The 12,237-nt window shown below is 41.4% G+C and overlaps 1 protein-coding gene across 6 annotated transcripts in view; it reads left to right on the top strand.

Annotated features, from left to right (window-relative positions):
- The window catches only part of mrtfba (myocardin related transcription factor Ba), a 163,753-nt gene that overhangs the window by 73,425 nt on the left and 78,091 nt on the right, over nucleotides 1-12,237 (top strand). The window contains exon 1 of one of the 6 annotated variants that reach the window (XM_078418296.1): nucleotides 11,786-11,915. The exons of the other annotated variants lie outside the window; for them this stretch is intronic. Within the exon in view, the coding sequence (XP_078274422.1) occupies nucleotides 11,861-11,915 (55 nt within the window). The 5' untranslated portion in view covers nucleotides 11,786-11,860. Of the gene's footprint in view, nucleotides 1-11,785; nucleotides 11,916-12,237 lie in introns of those variants that run through there. 6 annotated transcript variants of the gene reach the window in all.

Here is a 12,237-nt window from a genome sequence, read left to right as displayed (position 1 = left end):
TGAAATGTGCATCGCCCATTTGACATTTGCACAAGGCAGAGAATTATTGGTTTAATTAGTGGATATTTTTCCATTCTCCAGCTATAAAATCTAATTTATACCCTCATTGAATACACCATGGAGTAGAAATTTGTTTCCTGTCACGTGTATTAAATGTATAATATAGTGACACTATTTTACTTTGTTTCTGATATTTTTATTTCTATTTTATTAAAGTCATGATTGTATTGTACTCATGATGTGAGGATGAATTTTTATCCTATTCATTCCAAAAGGAAAATGTGTAACCCGTGAAGGTGCTTAAATTACCGCTGCATGTTCAAGAATCCAATGGCCATGATAAACAAATACCAATTACTCTGGGGGAGCTGCCTGTTGACTTATATTACAACACACAGCAATTAAAGAAAGTATTTCCACATGCTTCAGCAAAATGTTTTCCCCATGTTAAAGCTCACCCCAGCTTGATCTTTGTAATTTTTGAAAAGGTTTTGAAGGTACCTTGCAGTTTGCAAAGTCTACCGTTCTAATATAAAATAAAAACAAATTACCAGCAAGTAAAGAAGCATCTGTGTGGAAAGAAATAGAATTAATGTTTTAGATTGATGACCCTTTCATTGGAACTGTTTACTGTGAGGATCTTAACGAGCAAGCAGCAGAGGAAATTAACTTTGTTGGCAAGGCAAGACTTTTTCCACCTGAGTGAAAATCGGAGCAACTCATTGGTTGGAATGTAATGTCAGAGCATGGAGAACAAGGTCAATTTGTTCATTCTGTTTTCTCTTTTGCTTCCTCACTGCATCTGCTCCTTTGTGGGACCTTATGTACAATCTATTTCAACTCTGTTATCCATGTTATTTTACTTAATGCCTTAGCTTTCAGGTCATGGCACATTAACGTATACACACAAATACAATACAATACAATATATCTTTATTGTCATTGTACAGGGGTACAACGAGATTGGGAATGCGCCTCCCATACGATGCATTAATTACTTAGCTAGTCAGTATTAATTTAAACAACCCAATGAAACAAATTAGAACAGTTTTAAAACTGCAAGTAGATCTGTGCCAGTTCACTGTGCGATGTGACCATCCAGCTCAGCAGGACCGGTTCATAGCAGCTATGGCCCTGGGGATGAAGCTGTTCCTGAGTCTGGAGGTGTGGGCGTAGAAGGCCTTGTATCGTCTGCCCGATGGTAGAAGTTCAAACAGACTGTTGCAGGGGTGTGAAGAGTCTTTGTGGATGCTGGTGGCTTTTCTGAGGCATCATGTGTTGTAGATGCCCTCCAAGGCTGGTAGCTGTGTTCCGATGGTCCTCTGAGCTCTATGGACTACCCGCTGAAGAGCTTTCCTCTCTGCCTCCGTGCAGCTGAGGTACCACACAGGGATGCCATGTGTTAGGATGCTCTCTATGGTGCAGCGGTAGAAGGTCGTCAGCAGCTGTTGGGGTAGACCAGACTTTTTCAGTGTTCTTAGGTAGAACAGTCGTTGCTGTGCCTTCTTGACCAGCGCAGCAGTGTTATTGGACCATGTTAGGTCCTCCGAAATGTCAGTGCCCAGAAACTTGAAGCTGGACACTCTCTCCACACTGTCCCCGTTGATAATGATCGGGGCCTATTCCCCGCTGTGTGACCTACGGAAGTTGATGATCAGCTCCTTGGTCTTGGTGGTTGGGACAGGTTGTTATCAGAGCACCAGTCCGCCAGGTTCTGCACCTCCGCTCTGTATTTTGTTTCATCACCGTTGGTGATCAACCCGATCACCGTTGTGTCGTCTGCAAACTTGACAATGGTGTTGGTGTCGAATGCAGGAACACAGTCGTGTGTGAATAGGGTGTAGAGCATGGGGCTCAGAACACAGCCCCGTGGTGTGCCGGTACTCAGGGTGATTAAATAACAAGTAACTTAAAATTGTATTCAAGTCTAAATCGACTCCCTGTACAGAAAGGCCTTGATTTTAATATGTTCATTTTTACTTTCAATAGTGCTTATCCAAAGGCAGTTGATCAATAATTTTTAAAGATGCTCCGTTCCAAAAAAGCAAATGGAATAGAAACCAGAGAAAAAAGGCTGGTGTAGGTGAAAAATGTTAAAGTTAAATTAAATGGTAAGACAAAGGGCAGAGACAATTGAATGGATAATTTCTGACATGCTTACAAAGAGCACATAAATACTTTGGACCAGTTCAAGATTTATCTTATTGATCAATTAATTTCATGGAGTTATTAAGAGTATAACCTAAGAAATGGGAATAGTTCATTTGGCTCCTTGATTTTGTTCTTCAGTAAGTTGATAGTGATCTTCTATTTCGAACACTATATTCCAATGCTGTTCCCATGTCCCATGATTACTATAAAATCTAGAAATCTATTAATTTGTTTTGAACACAATCAATGACTAGACATGCACATACCTCAAGGCTTGGTAAATCCAAGGAATAACCAGTCTCTGAGTGAAGGAATATCTCCTTATTTCATTCCTAAATAGCTTGCACCATGAAACCCTGAGCCCTAATTCTAGATTCTTTAGCCATCTTCTCAGATGTCTGCATGTTTCAATGATGTAACCGCTTATCCTCCTGATTCTGGGAGAAAGGAATGATAGGTCATTGTATGGTAGACCTGATATCCTAGGAGCCATTCTGCTACACATCTGTAGCAAGTATATCCTTTCATTTGTATTGCATACAGTTCTCCAGGAATGGGTTCAAGGTTGTAGGAAGACATAATTGTAGGAAAGCATCTTTATTATTGTACTTACATCCTGCAACAATAAAGGCCAGTTTATCCATTTGTCTTTCTAATTGCCTGCTGCATATTTTTGTGTCTTGTGTACTAGGACACTCAAATTTATTTGAACATTAAATTTCCTAACTCTAACCTTTAAAGAAAAATCCTCATTTTTGATTTTTCCACCAAAATGAATAACTCCACATTTCTTCAAATTTCCTTCCATCTGCTCACTCGCTTGGCTGCAGTATATCCTTTTAAATCCTTTGTATCCTCAGCACTACTCACATTCCCACTTAGTTTCATGACATCAACCAACTTACAAATGTTACATGTCACTTTCCTCAACCAAATTGTAAATTATAAATAGGTGGAACTCGAGCATCCTTTGGTGCCCCACTAGACGCAACCTGTCAATTAGGAGTAACCTATTTATTTGCGCTCTTTGTTTTCTACCTTTTAACCAAATCTCAATTTGATCCAGTTCATTATTATCTCCAATTGACAATGCTGCAATGACATGTTGCTTTGCAACAAATTCAATTACTATTGGCATTGGAAGAAGATCTGAACGTGGCCGTTCTTTATCTGCGTTTACTGAGATTTAAGTAAGAAGAGGTAGCTGTAAGGTTGTCTGAGGACTTGGACTCAAATTTAGATTTTTTTAGATTTAGATTTAGTGATACAGCGCAGAAACAGGCCCACCGGCCCACCGGGTCCGCGCCGCCCAGTGATCCCCGCACACTAACACTATCCTACACCCACTAGGGACAATTTTTACATTTGCCCAGCCAATTAACCTACATACCTGTACGTCTTTGGAGTTTGGGAGGAAACTGAAGATCTCGGAGAAAACCCACGTAGGTCACGGGGAGAACGTACAAACTCCATACAGACGGCGCCCGTAGTCAGGATCGAACCTGAGTCTCCGGCGCTGCATTCGCTGTAAGGCAGCAACTCTACCTCTGCGCCACCGTGCCGGTTAGAACGGTTATGAGAACAGGTTGAAAGGTAACATTTTGCCTACTTTTTACCTATTACCTGTAATATTAAAATATGCCACTGTTTTCTTATTGTTTGAAAAACATGTCACCTTTTTCCGCACATTACCAGCAGAGAGAAGGTGTCCACAAAATGTTAAGCATGTTAACTTGGTACCAGGAATTATGCATCATTATCCTTTGGAATGGTCATTCTGAAATAGTGAGGAAGAACAACCCATCTTACAACCATGCCTATCCTGATGCTTAATAATTGAAGATAAGAACATACCTGTGATCGTTCCAAATTAATTATATATTAAGTACAAATAAATACTATCCTGTCTGCTGCCAAGCTAAATATAAAAATTCAAATTAATAAATGGCTCTAGTTTCATACTCAAGTTTGAAGGACAGTTATGGCTTTTAATTGTGTAATAATTAAACACAATTACCAGAAACCAGAGAAAGCAGTTGTGGGTGGAAGTTTTTGTTTAAAAAAAAATTGCAGCTGGATGTTTGTTTCCATTGAATTTTTTAATTGGCAGAATGTAATATGTAACAGAAGAATACCCTGCTATTCAGTTTACCATTAATCGTGTAGTATGGATGCTGGTGGGAGATTGGAGGGGAGTTGATGCTGAAGGATAATAGATTGTGAAAATGAACTGAACATACCCTGAGGGACAGATGGAATACTGAGTTACACTGAGGGTAATGGCGCTCTTATTTGTTAGGTGAAACAGTTTGAAGGAAAGGATAATATATCTGTCTGTAACCCATTCATTCTCGCCAGAGATGCTGCCTGTCCCACTGAGTTACTCCAGCATTTTGTGTCACCCATTCCTTCTCTCCAGAGAGGCTGCTTGTCCCGCTGAGTTACTCCTGCATTTTGTGTCTACCTTCGATTTAAATCAGCATCGGCAGTTCTTTCCTACACATAATATGTCTGGCTGTGTGGGTTAGGAGAAGGCAAGGATTTCAGCTGAAAGAGAATATCTCTGCAAGATTAGATGCTTGGTGTAGGAGCCATTTATGCTTAATTCAGTTATTGTCATTGTGTTATGGCTGTGTTTGAATATTTCTAGTTTATGTCTTTTTTTGCATGCTTATGGGTGTGACTTAATACGTAATGGGGAGTGTAGATGGGAGGTGGCTAGCGTGTCGACAGAGGTTGTGGCTCAGTTTAGACTCGGAGGATGGTGAGCATAGTTATTTACCACGCGCTCGTACCATACGCTTGTATCAGCTATATTTGTAAGAACCATACGGTAATAACTACAAGAATTCTGAGATATTGTTTGAAGAAGAAACAGTTGATAAAGTACGGAAAGTGATGAATTACTCGTTGATTTGTGCTACTTTAATAAAACCAATTACTTAAGAAACGTCACCCATTCCTTTAATAAAACCAATTACTTAAGAAACGTCACCCATTCCTTCTCTCCCGAGATGCTGCCTGACCTGCTGAGTTACTCCAGCATTTTGTGAATAAATACTTAAGAAAGGACGTTTGAAGATTCGTTGTGTCATATCAGGGTGCGACGTGTGCGTAACCTATAACTACATTTCATCCCCGAGTAGTAATGGCTATCGAAGTAGGACTTTGAGATGGTATAGAAACTGCCATTACACTTGGGATGAGGATCCGTGTATAAGACACTGCAAACAGTGTGTGCGACAGGGGCAGATTGAGTGCATGAAGTCACAATAGCAGAAGGTAAAATATTCTCGCAGAGGTTCCAGAACCCAGGCATTCCTGCAGCCTTCATGCAATTGATATTGAGCAACACAGACAAAAAAAATCCCAGGTTTCATCACCCCACTGCACAAGAAGGGAGCAAAGCAGAATAGTGGGAACTATCAGCTGGTTAGTCTGACTTCGGTGGTTGGTATGATTTCAGTGTCCATTATTATAAAGAATGAGGTTACGGAGTACCTAGAAGTTCACGATAAAATAGGGCGAAGTCAGCATGGTTTTGTGAAGGGGAAGTCTTTTGCCTGACAAATCTGCTGGAATTCTGTGAAGAAGAAAATAGCAGGACAGACAAAGGAGAGTCAGTAGATGTTGTATACCTTGATTTTCAGAAAGCCTTTGATAAGGTGCCACTGGTGAGGTTGCAAAGGAAGAGGAGAGCCCACGGTATCAACGGGCAGATACTAGCATGGATAGCAGGTTGGCTGGATGGCAGAAGGCAAAGAGTGGCAATAAAGGGGGCTTTTTCTGGTTGGCTGCCAGTGACTAGTGGAGTTCCCCAGGGCTCGGTGCTGGGGCCGCTACTCTTCACGTAGTATATTAATGATTTGGATGAGGGGATTGAAGGCTTTGTGGTCAGGTTTGCAGATGATACGAAAATAGGTGGAGGGGCAGGTAGTGTAGAGAAAGCAGGGACTCTGCAGAAGGACTTGGGCCGGTTAGGAGAGTGGGCAGAGAAGTGGCAGCTGGAATATAGTGTAGCATTGTGTGGAGTCATGCATTTTGGTAGTTGGAATAAAGTAGGATTATTTTCTAAATGGGGAGAGAATCCAGAAATCGGAGGTGCAAAGGAACTTGGGGGGTGCTGGTGCAGGATTCCCAAAAGGTTAATCTGCAAGTGGAATCAGTGGTAAAGAAAGCAAACTCAATGCTAGCATTTATTTCGAGAGGGCGTACATACAAAAACAGGGATGTAATGCTAGGCTCTATAAGGCGCTGGTAAAGCCGCATTTGGAATATTGTGAGCAATTTTGGGCACCATATCTGAGGAAGGATGTGCTGGCTCTGGAGAGGGTCCAGAGGAGGATTACAAGAATGATCCCAGGAATGAGTAGGTTAACATATGATGAGCGTTTGATGGCACTGGGCCTATATTCGCTGGAGTTTAGAAAAATGAGGGGGGACCTTATTGCAACGTATAGAATAGTGAAAGGCTTGGATAGAGTGGATGTGGAGAGGATGTTTCCACTAGTGGGAGAGTCTAGGACTAGAGGTCATAGCCTCAGAATTAAAGGACGTTCTTTTAGGAAGATGACGAGGAATTTCTTTAGTCAGAGGGTCGTGATAGATTCTTGATTAGTACGGGTGTCAGAGGTTATGGGGAGAGGGCAGGAGAATGGGATTAGGAAGGAGAGATAGACCTGCCATGATTCAATGGCAGCCTAGACTTGATGGGCCAAATGGCCTAGTTCTACTACTATCACTTATGACCTTATAATCACTCTGTGCAGAATTGTCTCACCTAGGTTGGGCAATAGGGATTGCAACGTTTTGTCACCATATATTTATGTCAAGGATGAAGGGGAAAAAAAGCAAACTACATTTTTTAAAGTTTTCATTATTTAAATATTGTTTTAACTGTAAAAATAATTGATTAACTTGTAAGTTTGTTGCTAGTACGTGATGTTCATGGAATATTTAAAATGCTGCAAATGCTGGAAATCTGAAATAAAGATGAGAATTCTGGAAATCTGAAATAAAAACAAAAAATGCTGGACAACCTCTATCTGTGGAAATAATTTGTCCTGAACCAATCACACTGTAGCCAAGAGAGCATGCCAACACCTCTACTTCCTCAAGATTTATTAAATTCAGCAGGTCTCCAATGACTTTTACCAACTTCTACAGATGCACCATACAAAACATCCTATCAGGTTGCATCACAGCTGGTTTGGCAGAGCAGAGAGTTGTGTTTGCAGCCGAGTCCATCATACAAACCAGCCTCGCAACTCCATCCCCCTACCCTATCCCTATAGGCTCGATGTAAATTTCACATTGCCTCAAAAAGCTGCCAACGTAATCAAGGACCACTTACATCCCCATCCTTCCCTCTTCTCCCTTCTTCCATTGGGCAGAAGATCAAGGACTAAAATGCTTAGGTTTAAGATGAGAGGGGAACAATTTGATAGGAACCCATGGGACAATTTTTTTCACATGAGGGTGATATATTGAACGAGTTGCCAGAGGAAATAGTGGAGGCAGATATAGTAATAACATTTTTAAAGTCATTTATACAGGTACATGGATTGGAAAGGTTTTGAGGGGCATAGGCCAAATGCAGGAAAATGGGACTAGCTTAGATGGGTACTGTATTCAGCCTGGACACATTGGCCCAAAGAATCTATTCAGGTGTTGTATGACTGACTATTACTAGGAGCTCGTACTGTAAGCATCTAGCATCAGATTCAGGAATATTTCTTCTCTGCTGTTAGTACACTATTGAACAGACTTCTCATAAGATCAGTCTGAAGAAGGGTCTCGACCCGAAACGTCGCCCATTCCTTCTCTCCTGAGATGCTGCCTGACCTGCTGAATTACTCCAGCATTTTGTGAATAAATCTCATAAGATAAAGGTGTAATCCTGATCTCCCAACTCATCACATTACAATCCTTTTTTAATTGCACTTTCCCTCTCGCTATAACATTATATTCTGCACTCTGTTCACTTTTCTCTTTGCACTAGCAGCATCTCTGGAAAGGAATGACTATGTTGAACAATCGCTGTTCCAGGCATACACTGGCCCTATCCCCGAACTCTATCTCCGCTATATTGACGACTGTATCGGGGCTACCTCCTGTACCCATGGACCTCATCAACTTTACTACGAATTTCCATCCTGCACTCAAATGTGAGACTGACGAAGGGTCTCGACCCGAAATGTCACCCATTCCTTCTCTTCAGAGATGCTACCTTTATCGCTGAGTTACTCTAGCATTTTGTGTCGACCTTTGATTTAAACCAGCATTTGCAGTTCTTTCCTAAACGTTCACATCAATTAAACTGAATTAATCATAAAAAGACAGCCACACATTCTAATGCAAGTACAATATGATAGACTTCATTTCCTCTGCAATCCCTAAATTAAGTACAACTTAAACTGCATGATAATCAATGAATGGGTGACACTTGTACCAAAAAGAATAAATAAGAGCAAAACAATGTGGTGCCAGAACTCAAGCCCACTCTGCATTCAGTAAGAATCTATATTGCAAGTCCATTTGCCCACCAATGCTCATATATCCGATTTCCTGAGTGTCCAAACATACATTAATCTCACCCTTGAATACGCTCAATGATTAATGACCAACGCCCATCAAAAAGTTGCCGATTCAAGAAAACACGCAATTCCAACAGATCGGAAAATAGCTTAGTGTGTGAAGGAGAGAAATTGTTGCTTGGGTCAGGTACCTTCAGCGATATCATTCCCTAAAGAGGTCCATGTATTTTGCTGTGCTCAGGAGTTAGTTCCTACAATGATCAATGCACTTACCTGAATGCATCAGAGGCTAGGCAGTTTTTGCAGACAGATAAATAATGTTAATGTTTGAGATTGACGGTCGTTCATGCAAGACCTTGACCTTAAACATTAAATGCTTGTATCTGTCTAGACTGTTGAGTACTTCCATTTATTTCATTTTTAACTTCATACTTGAAGCACCTGAAGTATTTTGATCAAGGACAATAGCAAAACACAAAGAGATGTAATAATATCCTTGAAATCCAGAACCATATCCATGATATTCATTTCTTCATTTTCAAAATTCCCAAACATAAGCAGAGCCCTTCTAATGAATAACCAGTGCAGCATAGAGCAACCGATTAAAAAAGTGAACAGCATTTTGTGTGTACTCTACAAAGAGGGAGGCATAGCTGGTGCCCATACGAGTGGCCAAGGCTACGTCTTGGATTTGGAGATGGACATGGGTAGGGAAGGATTGGACCAAGGGGGGTAGGATGGAGTCGAGATATGTGGAAATTAATTGAGTGGGACAGGAGGAAGCAGAAACAATGGGTCTGCCAGGGCAGTTCTGTTTATGGATAAGGTTGGAAGCTGTGGGGGGCAGACAACCGGAAGTGATAAAACCAGAAATAGTCTGTGAGATCATGGCCTGGTGCTCATCAGTAAGATCATGGTCCTAGGATAGGTAGGTGGAGGTGTCTGAGAGTTGGCGAAGCCTGAAGAAGGGTCTCCACCTGAAATGTCACCCATTCTTTTTCTCCAGGAATGCTGCCTGACCTGCTGAGTTACTCCAGCATTTAGTGTCTATCTTTGATTTAAACCAGCGTGTGCAGTTCCTTCCTACACACTCCTGGACAATTAGGAAGACCATCTAGGTATAAACTAGAAAGTGGGTTTCTCTTGCAACCACAGGAGATGCAATATCCGTCCCTATACCTCCCCCCTCGAACTCCATCCATGGACCCTGACAGTCCTTGCAGGTGAGGCAGCGGTTCACTTCCACCTCCTCTATCCTCGTCTACTGTTTCCACTGTTCCAGATGTGAATTCCTATATATCGGCGAGACTAAGAGCAGACTGGGCGATCATTTCGTTGAACACCTTCGCTCAGTCCGCCTTGGCCTATGCGATCTCCCCGTTGCCAAACACTTTAGCTCCCCCTCCCATTCCCACACTGACCTTTCTGTCCTGGGCCACATCCACTGTCAGATTGAGGCCACACGCAAATTGGTGGAACAGCAACTCATATTTCGCTTGGGTAACTCAGAAACCAATGGTATGAATATTGATTTCTCCAATTTCAAGTAACCCTCTCTCCATCCCTCCCCCACCCTAGTCATCCTACATGGAAACGTGAGATTGCCTCTGGATTTCAGTGTACAACAGTGCATTTGACTAATCCAGATATTACTGTTTCACAGTGTAATGACAGTCAGCGATAATTTCCCATTGCTACTGCTGGAAAGCCTGACTATTACTAAATGGTGGAAAATAATTTTTTAATTGGCGTTAGAAATACTTTAGATCAGGAAATGGCGTTTTTATTTGTAACACTTTATCAGACCTGCAGGTTTACTTTTTACATTTAGTTGAAACTCTTTGCAGGTAGTAACCAATCAATTTTCTTCTATATTAATGGGATACTCTTTTTTAAAATGTTATAGTCAATATACTGGAAAGATGGCCTACTCTAGATATGTCAGGGGTGATAGTGTGGCCAAGCACTGGGAAATATACAGTTTTTGCACACCTCGTGATCTCATTTTCCATGTAAACAGAGTGAATTTGGATCTAAAGATGACATGAGAGTGATATTTTTAAACAGCCTTTGCCTCGTTGGTGTGAAACAAAATTGCTTCTGGTTGTACTGTGCCTCTCGGATTCCTCTCGAATCTTGTACTCCTTCATTGGAAGGTCATGATTGTGCCTAACTTGACTAATTTCACTCTAAAACGCATGCATTTCTCATGACTAAGCAGCGGTCAGCTTGCTGTGTATCACATTTCGCAATCTTAGCATGAGCCGACCGTTTGATTTAGAAATGAGATTTAAATGCTGTTAGAGCTCAGGACTGATTGCATAATAGAAGCCAGATTGATCAAACATTATGCATATAGATTCTTTTGAAACATTAACATGCCTGGCCTTCATTGGTGGCTGTCAGTCCAGTGCGTTATCTAAATGTATATGAACATTGCTGGAAACTGGATTTAGTTTAGTTTAGTTTGGTGATATAGTGTGGAAACAGGCCCTTCGGCCCAGAGCCCACACTGACCAGCTGTCACCCATACACCAGTTCAATCCTACGCACTGGAGACAATTTAGAGAATGTGGGAGAAAACCAGAGCACCCAGAGAAAACCCATGGGGTCACAAGGAGAACGTTCAAACTCCATATGGACAGCACCCACGATCGGGATCAAAGCCAGGTTCTCTGGCACTTTAAGGCAGCAGTTCTACCACTGCGCCACTACATTGCCCTCATTTGACAAGGCCTCTCAGCTCATTGTGAGGGATACAAGCTGATTGGAGTGAAGTGGCTTTATGAGAACTGACATTTTTGTGGCAGCTTATTCGGGTGATGTGCCAGCACAAGGAAGCAAAGGTTTAATCTTTCTTTTGGAACCACAGACCACAAGGACCTTCAAGATCATGAGTACAAAAGCAGCATTTCCTGTGATAATTGGAGTCTGGCAGGATTCCTGAGGAGGCTGAAACTGACTCACTGACTGCTTTCTGCTTTGGAGCAGCTCTGATTGGTACTCTCACAACACCAAGGTCTAGGTCTGCCTCACAAAAGCAGTCTCCTGCAGTTCTGGAGCGAGCTTTTGGTGTGCACACTGGATGCCTGGCATATTTTCTGTGTACTTCAATGGAACTAAATTACGAATCAGAAGATATCGTGAATCTGTGGGATTTCAGTCATTAGCAGATGGCTCTGCTGGAACCCGAGAGGAACTTTGCATTACAAAGTAATTTTAAATCAGGTGAATGTCTTTTATTTTAAGGCCACATTTCTTAGTTTGGAGTAAAACGTTTGAATTGTACACACAAAGGTGACTATATTGGTCTCTATTGACTTTTTAGCCTGCATTGTCAGTTGTTTAAGGAAAATGAAACATTTAGCATTGAAGCAGTGTGTTCAGAGACTGAACCTAGTACAATAACTTTTACAACCAGGTTGATGCATTAAGATGATCAAGTGAATATGTTAGTGTATTCATTAAATAGTGAAAATGTGATCTGTTATATCGTGTGGGGCTTTGCCTGAAAAGCAGTGTAGCTTTACACTCAAATGACAAAATCAAG

This window comes from Rhinoraja longicauda, chromosome 21 (genome assembly GCF_053455715.1).
Source record: "Rhinoraja longicauda isolate Sanriku21f chromosome 21, sRhiLon1.1, whole genome shotgun sequence".
Lineage (NCBI taxonomy): Eukaryota > Metazoa > Chordata > Chondrichthyes > Rajiformes > Arhynchobatidae > Rhinoraja > Rhinoraja longicauda.
Note: the sequence above shows the minus strand (reverse complement) of the source record. Positions and strands in the feature narration are given on the sequence as shown.